At 37.6% G+C, this 17886-nt stretch overlaps 1 protein-coding gene across 5 annotated transcripts in view; it reads right to left on the reverse strand.

Annotated features, from left to right (window-relative positions):
• CFH (complement factor H) overlaps nt 1-17886 on the reverse strand; it is a 121411-nt gene that overhangs the window by 12004 nt on the left and 91521 nt on the right. For 4 of the 5 annotated variants that reach the window (XM_083358884.1, XM_083358883.1, XM_083358882.1 and 1 more), the window contains 7 exons: nt 17062-17244; nt 16031-16210; nt 13850-14014; nt 11811-11981; nt 11089-11262; nt 6943-7119; nt 1455-1631 (listed from right to left, as the gene is read on the reverse strand). In XM_083358884.1, coding sequence (XP_083215010.1) covers nt 1455-1631; nt 6943-7119; nt 11089-11262; nt 11811-11981; nt 13850-14014; nt 16031-16210; nt 17062-17244 — 1227 coding nt within the window. The remainder of the gene's footprint in view (nt 1-1454; nt 1632-6942; nt 7120-11088; nt 11263-11810; nt 11982-13849; nt 14015-16030; nt 16211-17061; nt 17245-17886) is intronic. The other variant, XM_083358885.1, reaches the window with a different exon arrangement.

Consider the following 17886-nt stretch of genomic DNA (forward strand, 5'->3'; position numbering starts at 1 on the left):
ACAGAAAATACAAAATGGCCATGCAGGCCTGAAGCTGCTTCCTTTTGAGGTGAAGGGAATGTGAGGCTACATACAATGGAACCTCCTCTTCCTCCTACAGTGCCTGTTTCTATCCTTCTTGAAGAAATGACACTGTGTGCTTTCAATCATTACTATCATAATACTGTATCTGATCAGCCTTAAACTAATGGTGGTGGTATGTTTGGGTAAATAATTTTCTCTGAAATTTCTTTTGTAGGATGAGTGTCAACCTGGGGGTTGGGGGAACCTGTATAAAATCTCTTCACTAATTTTGTTTGTAAAAGCTAAAGAAGAATACAATGTTGGTACATAATTGGTAACTGTGTATTAGAGCAATTCTGAAAGGTTGTATTGAAAACTGGATTATCCTGCAAGAAATTTAATCAGATAAATCCCTCTATGAACTACATGCAGAGAAGAAGTTGTCTAATAAACCTCTGCATGATGAACTATTCTGGTCTTTCCCTTTCCAATCAGTCTCTCACTAAACTGGATATCAAAGTAATGGAGGCAACTGTGATCATCTAGGCTGTGTGGAAGATGGTCTTCGCTGGTGCTTGGAAACCCTCAGATCTGGATGAGAGAGAACAGACTGATATATACTGTAGGTTGTTAAGCCTATTTTGTTGCTTCACTGTTTTTGCAGTTGATTATATTGAGAATATTATATTTGGTTTAAACATAAGCAGCTAAGAATCTCTAGATTGTGATGGTGTATAAGTGGTGGAAAAATAAACAAGCTTTATCATTCAAGGCGGGCAAGGCAGCCACAGGTGCTACTTCCAGACACAAAAGTTTAACTAATCTAAAATCTCTCCTTCATGCTGGGTCTCCCTTACTTCACATAGACTGGATGTCAGGCTGACCCCCTGATTAGGAAATGCTGAAGCAGAAGGAACGCTACCAAGAGTGTTGAGCTGCATTTCCTCTTGAACAGACATTTCCCATTGGAGGAACTTCAACTTCACCCCATCTCCCAGCTTTCAGTGTCTCCACCTTCTAGAGCTCAAGATACCAGCTACTATTGGCAAGGGTCTCCCTATCCTTTCTAATTAATCTGAAGAGTAGTCTTGCAAATCCTCTGCAAAATGGAAACTTAATTCCCCCCCCTGATTATTTAAAGGCTATATTTTGCTTCTTTTTAGTGGCCAACTGGGAGGAACATTGACCTTCTTGGAGAGCAGATAAGGAAAATTGTGGGATAGAAGTTGGGTAACTGGGAAAATGATGAGTGTATCAAAATGCCCACAGGCTTATCTATTTGTCAAACAGGAAAACTAAGAACAATGACACAGGACCATCTCCTCTTAGGGTGAACGGTTCAGATTAATAGTATTTCATTTCTGAATTTAAAAAAAATATGTACTCCTTATGTGAATTTCAGCTTTCAGCAAAATCATGTCGAGCATATCCCAGAGATTACACATTCCTACCTTCACATCTTGGCAAGCGTGACCACTTCTTTTCTGTACATGTTACGACAGCTGATCCAAATATTTCAAAACCATCATTACACTGATAATTTATTTTCTCGCCATTTACGTACTTCTTCGTTGTATCTTCTTCAATTTCAGCATTTTCAACTATAGGGGGTTCTGGACACGTTGCGTCTAAATGGAGAAAGGATGCAAAGAAGTAGTTTTTGTTATTTACTTTTATTAATTTGTTATCAGGGATAACGATAACAGAGCTAGGATTTTTCAGATATTCACTAAAGCAGATAAGGATCAAAACCAGAGTGTTAAATGACTAATTTAGGTTTTGAAAATATTCTACCATATCTCTATTTTTGGATTAATTGTATTTTTTAGAATGTTCCTCTATATTCAATTTATTCAGAAGAGCTATTCTCATATTTAATAGAAGAGAAAAAGTGAGAAAACTCATTTGCTAGAACAATTGTTCTGCTCCATGCATATTAGATCATTAAATCATGTGTATTCCTGTATAGATCCTAAATGGCTAATTTCAATTTTTTGAAGTGATTCAAGAGAGATTGAAGAGAGATATAGGCCCCTTCATGGATTACTGCCTTGTTGTGGCGAAGGGGCTTGCGTAATTCAATGAAGCTATGAGCTATGCCGTGCAGGGCCACCCAAGACGGAAAGGTCACAGCAGAGAGTTCTGACAAAACGTGATCCACTGGAGAAGGAAATGGCAACCCACTCCAGTATCTCTGCCATGAAAACCCTATGGACAGTACCAAAAGGCAAAACGATATGATGCTGGAAGTGTTACATGGGAGTATCGGGAAACCCCCATCACAACTTGCGCGGCCGCATTCTGCACCAGCTGAAGCCTCTGAGTGGTCCTCAAGGGCAGCCCCATGTAGAGATCATTGCAGTAATCTAAACGGGAGGTCACGAGCACATGAGTGACTGTGCGTAGGACATCTCGGACCAGATAGGGTCGCAACTGGTGCACCAGGCGAACCTGGGCAAAAGCCCCCCTGGTCACGGCTCCTATATGGTCTTCAAAATTGAGCCGTGAATCCAGGAGGATGCCCAAGTTGCGAGCCCTATCAACGGGGGGTAACACCTCACCCCCCATCGTTAAAGGTGGAATAGTCTGGTTAACCCGAGATGCCGATATGCACAGCCACTCAGTCTTGGCAGGGTTGAGACGAAGCCTGTTTCTCCCCATCCAGACCTGGACTGCCTCCAGGCAACGGGACATCACCGTGAGGGCATCGCTGGGTTGGTTCGGGATGGAGAAAAAAAGTCGGGTATCATCATACTGATGATACCCCAGCCCGAAACCACGAATGATCTCACCCAGTGGCTTCATATAGATGTTGAACAGGAGGGGCGAGAGAACCGACCCCTGAGGAACTCCACAAACGAGAGGCCTCGGGGTGGATCTCTGCCCTCCCGTCAACACCGACTGCGAGCGGCCCAGGAGATAGGAGGAGAACCACCGTAAAATGGTGCCTCCCACTCCAAACCCCCTGAGACGCCGCAGTAGGATACCATGGTCGATGGTATCGAAAGCCACTGAGAGATCTAATAGGACTAGGACAGAGGAGCAGCCCCTGTCCTGAGCCTGCCAGAGATCATTCACCAGTGCAACCAATGCCGTCTCCGTGCTGTATCCGGGCCTGAAACCCGATTGGTATGGGTCCAGATAATCAGTTTCCTCCAGGAACAGAGGAAGCTGATGCGCTACCACACTCTCCTTCAAGGTGGCGGGGAAGACACCCTCCTTTAAAGATGCAGTTATTACTGCCTGGAACCAGCCTCGTGTCCCCTCCCGGGCCGCATAAACCAGCCAGGAGGGGCACGGATCCAACAAACAGGTGGTGGAGCTCAGCCTCCCCATGTTCCTGTCCACATCATCAGGGAAAACAGGATCGAACTCAGTCCAGATAACATGCTCAAGACCATCAGATTCCTCCGCGTCAGACTCCGCCCAGTCCAAGCCGGCCCGTTCCTGTAAGAGGTCCTCCCTCACCTCCTGGTTAAGAAGGGAGCAAGTCACCCTAAACAGGGCGGCCGGGCGATTATCTGCAGATGCGATGAGGCAGCGAAGTAATTAGCCCTCACTGTCCTCATCACAGCAAGATAAGACCTTATAAAGGTCCTTAGCTGCAATCGGTCAGATTCGGAACAGCTGGACCTCCAACCGCTCTCTAGACCCCGTCTCCAACGCTTCATCTCCCAGAGCTCCGCAGAAAACCATGGAGCCCAACAGGATCTGCGCCGGGTCAGAGGTCGCAAGTGTATGACACAGTTGAGTGCCTCAGTGGACGCCCTTTCCCAGGCATCCACCAAGGCATGTGTCTGGTGGTGAAAGGAAAGTCCGATGCTGTAAAGATTTTTTCTGCATAGGAACCTGGAATGTAAGATCCATGAATCAAGGAAAGCCGGATGTGGTCAAACAAGAGATGACAAGACTAAACATCGAAATCTTAGGTATCAGTGAACTAAAATGGACAGGAATGGGTGAATTTAATTCAGATGACCATCAGGTATACTACTGCGGGCAAGAATCCCTCAGAAGAAATGGAGTAGCCTTCATAGTCAATAAAAGAGTAGGAAAAGCAATACTGGGATACAATCCTCAAAATGACAGAATGATCTCAGTTCGAATCCAAGGCAAACCATTCAATATCACAGTAGTCCAAGTGCTGAAGAGGATGAAATTGACCGGTTCTATGAAGCCCTACAGCACCTTATAGAACTAACACCAAAATAATGATGTCCTTATCATCATGGGGGATTGGAATGCTAAAGTAGGAAGCCAAAAGATAACCAGAATAACAGGCAAGTTTGCCCTTGGAGTACAAAATGAAGCAGGGCACAGGCTGATAGAATTTTGTCAAGAGAATACGATGGTCATAGCAAACACTCTTTTCCAACAACCCAAGAGACAGCTCTACACATGTACATCACCAGACGGTCAACACACAAATCAGATTGACTATGTGCTCTGCAGCCAAAGATGGAGAAGCTCTATACAGTCAGTAAAAACAAATCCAGGAGCTGACTGGCTCAGACCATGAGCTTCTTGTTGCAAAGTTTAGGCTTAAACTGAAGAAAGTAGGGAAAAGCACTAGGCCACTCAGGTATGAATTAAATCATATCCCTGTTGAATATACAGTAGAGGTGACAAATAGATTTAAGGAATTAGATCTGATAGACAGAGTGCCTGAAGAACTATGGACAGAGGTTCACAACATTGTACAAGAGGTAGCAACTAAAACCATCCCAAAGAAAAAGAAATGCAAGAAAGCAAAATGGCCTTCTGAGGAAGCTTTGCAAATAGCTGAAGAAAGGAGGGAAGCGAAAGGCAAGGGAGAAAAAGAAAGATACGCCCAATTGAATGCAGAATTCCAGAGAATAGCTAGAAGAGATAAGAATGCCTTCTTAAATGAACAGTGCAAAGAAATAGAAGAAAACAATAGAATAGGGAGGACCAGACATCTTTTCAAGAAAATTGGAGAGATGAAGGGAACGTTTCATGCAAAAATGGGCATGATAAAGGACCAAAATGGCAGGGACCTAACAGAGGCAGAAGAGATTAAGAAGAGGTGGCAAAATTACACAGAAGAACTATACAAGAATGAGCTTAATGTCCCTGATAATCACAATGAGGTGGTCACTGACCTCGAGCCAGACATCCTAGAATGTGAAGTGAAGTGGGCCTTAGAAAAGCTGAGCAAAAACAAAGCTAGTGGAGGTGACAGTATTCCGGCTGAGCTATTCAAAATCTTAAAAGACGATGCAGTAAAAGTGCTACACTCAATTTGCCAGCAAATCTGGAAAACTCAACAGTGGCCACAGGATTGGAAAAGATCAGTTTACATCCCAATTCCAAAGAAAGGCAGTGCCAAAGAATGTTCAAACTATCGCACCATTGCACTCATTTCTCATGCTAGTAAAGTCATGCTTAAAATCCTACAAGCTAGACTCCAACAGTATGTAGATTGAGAACTACCAGAAGTACAGGCAGGATTTCGAAGAGGCAGAGGAACTAGAAATCAAATTGCCAACATATGCTGGATCATGGAGAAAGCTAGAGAGTTCCAGAAAAACATCTACTTCTCCTTCATTGACTATGCTAAAGCCTTTGATTATGTGGATCACAACAAACTGTGGCAAATTCTTAAAGAGATGGGCGTACCAGACCATCTTATTTGTCTCTTGAGAAACCTATATGCGGGTCAAGAAGCAACAGTGAGAACTGGACACGGAAGCACTGATTGGTTCAAAATTGGGAAAGGAATCCGGCAAGGCTGTCGCCCTGCCTATTTAACTTATATGCAGAGCACATCATGAGAAAGTCAGGGCTAGATGAATTAAAAGTTGGAATTAAGATTGCCAGAAGAAATATCAACAACCTAAGATATGCAGATGATACCACTCTAATGGAAGAAAGTGAAGAAGAACTAAAGAGCCTCTTGTTGCGGGTAAAGAAGGAGAGTGCAAAAGTTGGGTTGAAACTTAACATTAAGAAAACCAAGATCATGGCATCTGGCCCTCTCAATTCCTGACAAATAGATGGGGAAGAAATGGAGACAGATTTTATTTTCCTGGGCTCCAAGATCACTGCAGATGGGTACTGTGGCCAAGAAATTAAAAGACGCTTGCTCCTCGGGAGGAAAGCCATAACAAATGTAGACAGCACACTAAAAAGCAGAGATATCACCCTGTCAACAAAAGTGCGTATGGTCAAGGCTATGGTCTTCCCAGTTGCAATGTATGGCAGTGAAAATTGGACCATAAAAAAGGCTGAGTGCCAAAGAATTGAGGCCTTTGAACTATGGTGCTGGAGAAGACTCCTGCGAGTCCCTTGGACTGCAAGGCAATCAAACCAGTTAGTCCTAGAGGAGATCAACCCCAACTGCTCTTTAGAAGGCCAGATCATGAAGTTGAAGCTCAAATACTTTGGCCACCTAATGAGAAGGAAGGACTCACTGGAGAAGAGCCTAATGCTGGGAAAGATTGAGGGCAATAGAAGAAGGGGACAACAGAGAATGAGGTGGCTGGATGGAATCACTGAAGCAGTAGGCGTGAGCTTAAATGGACTCTAGAAGATGATAGAGGACAGGAAGGCCTGGAGGACAGTTGTCCATAGGGTCGCGATGGGTTGGACACAAGTTCGCAGCTAACAACAACAATAGTCCAAAACTAAATTATGACAAAATATATCATCCATATTAGGCCAGCTAAAGTCACAAAATTGTTCACATGTTGGTCAGTTCCAAGAATTCTTCTGTTGGTTCATTTAAACAAGCCTTCTTTGCCCATACATTGGAAAGAATCATTCAGTCTCTGGAACAACAAATGCCTGTTTGCCCAAGTTTCCACAGATTCAAAAAGTAAGGCAGCAAGTGTGGCCTCTTTCCTTTAAACACCATTTTTCAAAAATTCTGTTTAGAAAACAATTACCTTGAGTAATTAAAAAATAAAATAACTGTACCAACACAAGTGAACGATCCCATCCATTTTCCTTTTGTACATGTTTTGCTAGCATTGCCTTCAGCATAAAATCCTCGATTACATTTATAGTTTATAATTTTTCCAGAATCATATTCTTCTCTATCTTCTTGCTGCAATGAAGCATTGTGGATTTCTGGGGCTGGACCACATGACTTTTCTGAAAAACAAAATGGAAAAGGCTACTTTCAACACAAATTAATTTATGCTGATTTCTTTAAACATCAACAATTCTGCATATCATTATCAATGCCAGTTTTTTAAAAAGTTAAGACACAAGAGTCCTGTTCAATTTACCCTAACCTTTGCAAAGAATGCCATCATGGGGGGCTGTATGTTTCATAAGTCCAATACATTTTTAAATAGAATCCTAAATATTGCAGCAGATTATGAGATAGAATCTAGATTATTAAATCAGAAGAGCATAAATTAATGTTGCATTTTTTAAGTATAACTGTAGTGTGTATTTACTAAAATTCATTTTCTTTCTCAAGGGAATAAGCTGAAGAAATTGATTAAAGTTTGGTTTTTGATTTGCAAAAAATGTTTCTCTGCCCTGTTTTTCTCAAAGAGAAACCACCAAAAGTTTTTGAGTTTCAGGATTTAGTAAAACTGCATTCTAAAGACAAATTAACAGAAACTAATGGGGACTATTCTAATTGCCACAGGACAGAGTTGTAGAGTATGCATTTCTGAAGATGTTGCACTTATTGACAAATCACTGGGATTAAGGTTTGAGTTTTACAAATAATTTCTGGCATCCATTTTCTGGAAAATGGCTATTGGAAGTTTAAAAGCTCATCCTGATTGCCCTATTTTTTTCTAAACAAATATTAAAATTTTCTTTCTTGAAGAGGAGCATGAGTGGCTATGGATTATCTACAAAAACAAATTCACATCAAAGAAAACTATTTCAGATTCCAACTCCTGCAATCCATCGTCTACACAGAGAGGAATATGGAAAGTTGCTTTGTGAAATTTTATTTTTAATTTTTAAAAAAGCTTAAAGGGAGCAGGTCTTTATTTGGTAAGAAACTTCAAATTGCTCTAGATCTCTTGTCGGCAATTTACCTGTATGATCCAAGTATCTAATGCTTGGGAGATAATGCCTAAATATCTAAAGAATCAAACTTTTTCTATATTTATCCCTCTATCACCCATATAAATTGATGTAACTAAGAGCTTTTGGGGGAAAAAATCCCATCTGTCTCATTATACTTTCTATTTAGTTTGAGCTTTTTCCAATATAATACGAGAATCTTAACTTTCTTGATCATTCCAGTCTTCTTGATAAATAACATTGCAGGTGCATTCAGTAAGATAAGAATTGATTTATCTGCTACTTATGGGCTGAGTATAGGTAATCAGCACTTCCACTGTTCCATTTGTCAGGAAATCTTTGTAAATGACACTAGTATCACTCAAGATTAAATGCTAGCTTTCTAAGAAAAGGGATGGTAACGCAATTATCTGGGTGAAAAATATGCACTTGTGATTATGAACAATCTCCCTGGAATTCTCTGATAATAACTAATGGCTAAGTAATGGCTAAGAGCACAATCTTATTTTAGAGACAAAACTAAGGAATTTTCCTGGATAACATTTTCAATTAGAATCCTGTTGGGAGATTTCTCTGTTAGTAACTTAAGTCAAAAACTCTGTATGCACAGACACTGTAATGAATGTTTTGCAGTAAACATTTTTAAAAGATATGTGCACAACATACCCACATGTCAAGAATATAACATCCCTCTCAGTTTCTTTTTTGAATTTTTTAAAATTGATTTTCCAGTTTTACATTTAAATATTTGAAAAGCAACGTGGCGGCTGGGTTGGTTCATAATTCAATGACATACAAATTTCTTTAGTACAGATCACAAACTATTACATTAAATATTTTCTCTCTTTTCCCCTTAGTATTTACTGTCTCAAATTTAAATTAGTACAATTCTTATTATATTAATTTAATACAAATAACTTTCTTACATTTATCAATACTTTTTAGTTTATACATATCTTTGTCATTTTAACATTCAATATTTTTAGACAATCAATGTCCTGATAGGTTTTTCCCAGTTTTTAGTTTACCATTAATATTTAAATTTAACATTTAATATTTATAGTTTCCAAGTTTTAAATAACCCCACTTTCCTTTATCACAATTCATCCCAAGATCTTACATCAGCTGGTTAATAATACAATATTCTTATTTTCTAGTAATTTCCAAATATCTTAAATTTAATAACCAAAATTTCTCTTATTTCAACATTTAATACTTCCTCTTTTTTCTCTCAATCTTTACTATCTCATATTTAAGATAGTATTTTTTGTTATTACCATTAATAACAATTACCCCTGCTTCAAAGGTTTGGGTGTTGCCTCTTGGCCCAGCTGTTATTCTTGATGAGCACTAGTCCACTTTGTCCTTATTTCAATAAGTTGTTGAAATGTAAGTACTGAAATTGTGTGTCAGATTGAAATAAACCTCTCAATCCTAAAATTAGAATTTTGCTGTGTGTTATCTCTTGTTTCTCTTTAACAAGTTTTTCCCCTGACACCCTGTCCTTGGGGGGGGGAGGGAAGATGGGTCTAAATGGCTAAAACAATTAGCTTTCAATGTGATCTAAATATAAAATATAATCTTACCACTAATGGAATGTTCTAACTTCTCCCCTCCTTGAAGAAAAAGGCTAGAGTGTATAGAATCAGTAGGCTTCTGGAAAAGGAAGTATGAGGCCTTCTATACCAGTCCAGCTTTACCACAATCACTTTTTTAATAGACTGTAGTAGTTATAAAATAGGACCAGTCTTTTGATAACTATAGATTTCAATTATTTGAGTGGAAAGAGGTGTTCAGTCTATGGCCTACCAATTGGTTGGGCTACCATCTATTAGGCAATGCCATCTTGTGAAATATAGATAACATTTGCCTTCTTTGTTGCAGTCACTACCCTATAGGCTAGTTCTGATTGGCCCTACAAAGTTATGGTCCTTTTGTAAGGGACTAAAGTTCTGATTGGCTTTCAGGCTTTTGGGCAGGGTGTCTAGGACAACTCACCATAGCCAACTTGCCATGGCCAACTCACCACAGCCAACTTGCTGCAGCCAGTTCACCATGGCCAATTCACCTTGGCCAACTCACTATGGGACAACTCACCATGGCCAACTCACTGCAGGACAAGACTTATATTAATATTGAAGAAACAATCGAATAGAATCATTTAAAAAAAGATGCCAAAGGAAGGACAAAATGAAATGTGAATGACAAAAATTAAAATATTTTTAAAATTATTTTAAATAATTAAAATGAATTATTGAATTGTCCTGCATTGAGTTGTCTCCTGGACAGTTGTCCCATGACAAGTTAACCATGACGACTTGGCTGTGGCAAGTTGGCCATGGTGAGTTGGCCACAGTGAGTTGGCAGGAACAAGTTGCCCCATTCCATTAAGTGAGTCCTGTTGGTTGATTTGTTCAATGTTATTCTTTGGATTAGAAGTAGACTAATTTTTAGACATTGTACATATGTGTTTGAGTTTTAGTTTTAACCCTCTGTTCACTGCTTAGAGTCACTTTTATGATATAATCAATTATGTAAATTATTAAAATAAGTACTAAAACCTTTTTCATAAGGTTATTCTTTATCTATCTTCAAAGAAAGAAAACCAGGGGCCAAGTTCTGAATGACCATTGAACTGAAGACAAAGGTTATGTCCCATTGAGGCCCTGGTAGAAGCAAATCCACAAAAAGCTAAAAATAAAGTAAGGAAGTGACTATAGCTTCAAGCACCAGATCATAGTGACAAAATTATGCATTAAATTTAATTATTGATGCTCTATGGATTTATTATTGCTCTCATTCATGTTCTACCAGTGTGCTCAATAAACTGGAACTGGAACATGTAACCTGGAACATTTTTATAGGCAAGTTCCTCTAAATTAAGGACAGACTGATATTATCCAAACTGGAGTATTCTGTTGTTCATTTTAGTCATTCTATAGGAGAGTCTTTCCAACTGCTGCTGAAATTTCTAACATTAGCATAAGACTGAAAAAAATGCATGAATAATTTTTTCTTAGAATCCAAACATATGTTGGCATTTCAAAAGAAAAAAGTACTATTTCTTACCTTTGCAAACAGGTAGCTCAGACCATTTCTTATTTTCACATGTTACAGTATTTATTTGACTAATTTCAAAACCTGAAAAGCAGCTATATTTCACAACTTCACCAGGAAAAAATGTGCGGTTCTCAATTTCTAGTACACCATTGTCAATTTGAGGAGGAGGTTCACATCGTAAATCTAGAAGTAGGGGACACAGGAAGGATTGTTAATTTAAAAAAATAAAATATCATAAAGAAATTTCTATTGTGTTTCTATAGCAAATTTATTTTAATGAAATGTAATTCAGAAAACAAATCTCTATGCAAAAAAATCAGCCGCTATTGGAGCAGTTGATAAAGGCTCAAGATGCTGTCAGCCCTTCCATCCTAAGCTCCTCCCTCTTGATCACCTGATCCAGAATGGAGTATATATAGCATATACAGCCCCTATGCTTGCCACTGTAGACAGAGATAGGGCAGAGCAGAAACCTAGATAAATCGTTTTAACATCCATGTACCAACCCTGATCTGACTGTCAGAGAAACACAGAGGCAACATGTACAATCTGCAAAGAACCTGATTAGTCTCTTGGAACAGAGCACATGCAGATACAGAGAGGCCACTGTGGATAAATGGCTGTGAAGAATTCCATAAGCCATGCTCTGAATATTATCCCTACCTTTTTGATCCTTACACTTTATCTGTAATGTTCACATTTTTTTACAAAAATAAATTGAGCATACAAACCAAGACAACGTGGAGGTGTTTGCCATTTCCCATCTTCACACTTTATTTTTTGTGGACCTTGAAGAAGGAAATGTTCTTGACACCGGAAGCTGATTTCTTCTTCACTCCTGTAGATTCTCATCTCGGCTATATTAATGGCATTGGGAAGCTGAGGTGGTGGAGGGCAGGTTTCTTTAACAAAAACATCTTATAATTAGAACTTGATTAGGACTAGAGCTGAAAATTATCTCTTTCCTACTTCACCCAAAGAAGATGAATCCTAAGTATTTTCTTAGGAGGTTTTTACAGTATGTTGAATCTCTTGTCTCCTGTGATTGAGAATTCCATAATCACAAAGAGATTGAAATTTTAATTGTATTTGTATGACACAATTATCAGGGCTTATTTAAATCAGGCTTTCAGGTGAGTCATAGGGTGAAATTTGCTTCATCCTGTTGGCAAATGGCTACGAAGCAGAGCTGACAAATAATCTTTGTGGTGCCCTTCACATTTTTGATAGCTTTCCATACATTTGATTATGATAGTCTTCTCTCTTTGGCAACTGAAGCTTGGAGAAACTTGTGGTTCTCATTTTTCTTGATTGCTGATGTCCCCATGTGATGCTTAAATATTTCAGCAGAAAACTCTCACAAAAGAGCCATTTGTTCCATGTTGATCACACTGGAACTTTGCTACAATCATGAAACTCTCAATGGTACTCATAAAACAACTACAGTAAAAGACATAAGATCAAACCAATTCAACAGTCACAAACTCAATTAGAACAATTCCTAATTACATAAAATAGCAATATGAGTCACTGTTGCAAGATCCTTTTATTTCAAGACCACAATTGGTGAAGGAGAAGGAACCAACAAAGCTTTGCAGCCATGACACGAATACACTAGTGAAATTTAACTGTATTGCTCTTTGGCAGATATAAAAGTAGTTTTCAGGATTGATCATAAATTAGATTAAGATGGACAAGCTGATATTAAACTTAGTATGAGGAAAGGCCACCAGTTAGCACAAAGACACATAACCAGTTGAAACCATTCATTTAATCCAGGCAAAGTTTCTCCATTCAACACAATATTTGCTCTTCTATGAACAGAACAAAAATAAGATTTAATTAATGCAAATATAGTTAGGATGCCTCCCATATTCCCATAATTTTGGGAAGGAATGAAGACATGCCTTGTAACCTAAATATTAAAATAATTACATTTTATTTTAATATATTTCTTATCAATTTATAGGGTTTTTTACATTTATTGTAAATTAACTGACTTTGAAAGATTTGAGGAATGACAGAATATACCGTATGTATTATTTTCATATATGTGAAAGATTTATTCTTAATTTTTTAAATTAGCTAGGAGCAATATAACGATGCAAAGGGTCTTCTTAAGTGGCAGAAATTCTGAAACTTGTTTTACTATGCCAGGAAACCTGCATGGATGTCTCCATGTAAGTGCCAAAAGTCAAAGATGAATTCTGTACTAGATTTAGATGCATTTGTTCTGTGTAAATTCACCTAGCTTGCTTAAATGATGAAAGACTCAAAGCAAACAACCTTTGTAATGTAACAAATGGAATTTTGTCACTGAATTTAGATTGTTGCCCAACAGGGAAAAGTATGCTGTCCAAATGCAGACTAGAACACATCTGTAATAAAGTGCTACATCTAAGTTGATCTCTGAGTTGAGCTGCTGCTATGTTAGAAACAAAATAGTTGCTAAGGAAAAAACCAACTGACTTTGGTAATGGTATATTTCCTTTTATCCTTGGATAGTTGAGAAGGATTTTTTTCCACATGGCTAAATTATCTTTTCTTTTGAAATGGATACATTTGCACTGTCTCACTACCCCATCAGATTAGACAAAGCATGCCAAGCTCATGGGATCATGATGGAGCTTTTCAGAAGAAACTGTGTGCCATCAAAAGATTTTATGGAAGGAAGACAATCCTCAGGTGTGCCCCATTTTTATTTTTTAGATATGATTAACATCATCCTATTGAAGAAACCATAAACTTGTACATAGCATGCAAATGATACCTTTACACTGTGGCTCAGGAAGCCATGATCCATTAACACACTTTGTTTGATGCAGATTGGAACCACAGTGGTAGTATGCAGATTGGTTGGTCTTAAACAGCTTCCTAGTCTGAACAGGTGGTTGAAAGACTGCATGCTGTGGACGTGTACAACTGTATGGATTAACTAACAGTTCAAATATTGTTACATAAGTATTTATATAATAAATTCATTATTCTTCTCTTTATTTATATAATCTATTCTCCTTCTTCTGGACTATCTGACTTCATATTCCAAGTACATCTATCAAAAATATACTGATCAATTTATCGTTTATTCATCTGTTATCTACTCTGATTGACAGATTTTAGACATCTCTTTCTACTCTCCTATGTAGGATTTTAGATTTGATGTGCTCCTGAAATTAAACTTCAGACAGAGAGTTGCCTTTAATGAGGTGGGCAGTATTCAGGTTGAATTGATAAACAAACAAACAAACATGGATAATCTTATCCCTTTCTTTTCTGTTCCCATTCTGAATTTCAAGGCTGCCAGTTATAGATCTCCCCTATTGTGAGGAACATAGAAATCCTAATCTATGGTAGACTGTCTTGAAAACTATTCAACAAAAACATGAAAACTATAGGTTGACCCCTTTTCTCTGTGACAGCACCTCAAATATTGGAACACTGTTATCATGTCACTCCTAGTCCTTTTCTTTTTTAGACTAGACATACTCATTTCCTGCATCTGTTCATCATATGTTTTAGCTTCCAGCTCCAAATCAACTTTGCTGCTCTTCTCTGCACCCTTTTTAGAGTCTCAACATCTTTTTTTTATCATGCTGACAAAAAAGATGAAGTATTCCAAGTGTGGCCTTACCAAAGCACTATAAAGCGGTAGTAACACTTCATGTAACCTTGATAAATTCCTCTGTTGATAGGACTTCTTTGGCTTTTTTGGCAGCTGCAGCACACTGCTGTCTCATATTTAATTGGTTGTCCACTGAGATCCCTCTTAAAGTTACTGCTGTTGAGCCACATACCACCTATTCCATATATATGCATTTGATTTTTCTCATCTAAGAGTAAAACCTTACTTTTCTCACCATTGAATTGCATTTTGCAATTTATTTGCACTGAATTTGCATTTTATAATCTGCCAATTTTTCACTACAATGATAATTAAGCCCTTGGTTTACTCCCTGGACCACTAGAACAATTTATTGACTGGGTTATCTAAGACTTCACTCTGCTCTTTAATTTGTGTCCAGAATGCTAATGTTTGTAACTATTCTGAACCTTCCTTATTTTTCCCTTACCTCTTTTTAATACCAGTTGTTACTTTAATTGAAAGTTTGAGAACTCTAAAACATGAATTGAGGTGGTCAATGTATCATGTCCTGCATATGGGCCTAGTCAATTATTTGGCTGCTGGTTCAGCTACCTGTGAGCTTGAACCAATAGTTATAACTTGGATCATTTGGTTCTACTGTGTACTAGAAGAGCCACATCATGTTTTTATCATCAGAGGCCGTTTCTATAAATAGATATAATGTCACCAGGATTATGTTTGGGATTGAATCATTTTCCAAAGCACTAAAATGCTTCTTTTCCATAGGCCCTGTGAAAATCCCTTAAAATAACATTTGGAATGTCTAGAGATTAATGTTGTTATTACCTGCAGACAGAAACAGGAACATTACTTACTTGGATTATTATCTATGTGGACTTTTTAATTTGTTTGTTTCTTATATTATAACTCACTGGAATACATTATTGAATTAATTGGCTTTTATCTCTGTACTGAGCCAAATTGTAAGTGCGTAATAATTAAAAGAACTATGAACATTGTTTAACAAATACTGCTAGGTACAGATTGTGGATAAACAAACATTGGTCAAATTGAAAGTATCTTTTGTATGTCTCATATTTTTCAAAAGGGGTCGTTAACTCTGTTCTATGTATTTCTCCATTATCTTTGAGGACTCTCTTAAATAGGGATCAGGCTGGTAAAGTAAGGTCCCTGTGAACCAGGCTGGCATAAACCAATTCAACATAACCTAGACCTCCTTGCAGCCAATCCCATTTTTATCCCACTGAATCACACTTCTCAGCAATCATGTCAATAATAAGTACTGTTGTAATGCAAGACAAGCTTAAAATTCATTTCTGTAGGTTTAGCCATAACACTCTAGCTTACCAAGACATGATGGTAGTTCCCATTGTCCATGAAGACACTTGGCTGGGTTGGTCCCAATAATGACAGATTGTTGTTGGCATCTGTATTCCACGGTTTCACCATGTCTGTATATGGATGACTCAACATCAACAGGAATCGCCTTTCCAATTTTTTGAGGTGGTCCACAAGTTTTTTCTTCCTCTGTTGAAAAGCAGCAGGAAACGATGTTATTACATAAAGGTATTAATTATTTAGCTCTTCCAACAATTTGCCCCTGTTTCATGTACCTATTGTAACTCTGTTATCAAAAATAAATAAATAAATAAATAAATAAATAAATAAATAAATAAATAAATGAAAATAGAACATTAAGGATAGTTTTTTATTTTTATTTTCATTTTTGTTAGAGGTCTTTAATATTTTTGACAGAAAGTACTCATCAAATGAAGGAGGCAAATATATGTGGACTCTCAGTTTGTACTATATTACCACGACTTACATATTTTTATTGCCAATTATTTGAATTATTTGCTGCAATTTTTTGTCAGGTTATTATTTAATTTGCAACATTGAAGTCTCCAAACCTGTGATGGTATTTTTAATATGAATCAATAAACCAGCTAGCTATATTAAGCCCACATTCATTTTACTTCCAGTACTTTTTCCCAATTTTTCCAAATATCATGCTGTCTCTAGCAATGTCTTATTCTACCATTTGTACTAACAGAGCCATGAACACTCTCAGTTTCTACCTCCTATTGCACGTAACAAGGACCCAAGTACTAGAAGTAAGCATAGGGATACATTCATGATTCATAAGATTATTAGGATAAATCAGAATACTTTAATTCCTCTATAATTTTGTTAGTTAACCACTGGAAAGTAATCTTACCCTTCCATTCTCTACTAATAATGCATTGGAATCTGTTATGAAGAGAGATTCCAGTTTGCATACCATGGACTCTTCTCCCCACCACTCCCCCCCCGCCCAGCTAAATGCAAGAAAGTACCATGTTACATCTACAAATCTGTCTGCTCATATTTTTGCTTACCTATGCATGATGGTAAGGGCACCCATTCACCATCCACACACTCTATGATTTTTGATCCATGAAGTGCAAATGAGATATCACACTGAACTTCGAAAAGATCACCATGCTGATATACTGCTTTACGTTTACCAGTAACCATGCCATGTGAAATCCTGGGTGATGCCTGACAAGATTTAACATTTTCTAGAAAAAAAGAGAATATCATTTTTATTTTGAATGTTTACTCAAGTCCCAGAGGGATATGCCTGAACATTATTATTGTTATATCTATTGCAACTATTACAATAACCACAGGAACAAAAGCAGTAGTAGATAATGTTTGTTAAAAATGTCAATATAAGTTTGGTGTCCAATAGTATATGTTAGAAATAACTTTAAAAACATAAATAAGTAATTTTTAATTTAATTTAATTTAATTATGGGACTTATATGCCGCCCTATCTCCCGAAGGACTCAGGGCGGCTAACAACAATAAAACAACAATAAAAACAGTAAATACAAATATTAAAAAAGATTAAATTTACAAAGCCCCATTGATTATTTACTAAAACCAATAAAATTAGAACAATATTAAAACCCCAATCTTCAATTTTTGTGTCTGCTATAGTTATCTGTTACTCATTCCCTCCCTTCCCCTCAAAAAGATGCAAAAAGATGTGGCTTAAGTTTGCAAATCTTTCAATGACATATGAAGTTGTAGTAATAGGTTGGACCTCTCTTCAGCAAAGTCTAGATATAAGTTTCCAATAATTGTCTTCTTCAAAGCATGTGAAAAGTTAGAAGAGGATCCACTGTCCTGATTTGGTACTAACCAAAAGGGGAAAA

This window comes from Vipera ursinii (assembly GCF_947247035.1).
Source record: "Vipera ursinii genome assembly, chromosome: 3".
Taxonomy (NCBI): Eukaryota; Metazoa; Chordata; class Lepidosauria; order Squamata; family Viperidae; genus Vipera; species Vipera ursinii.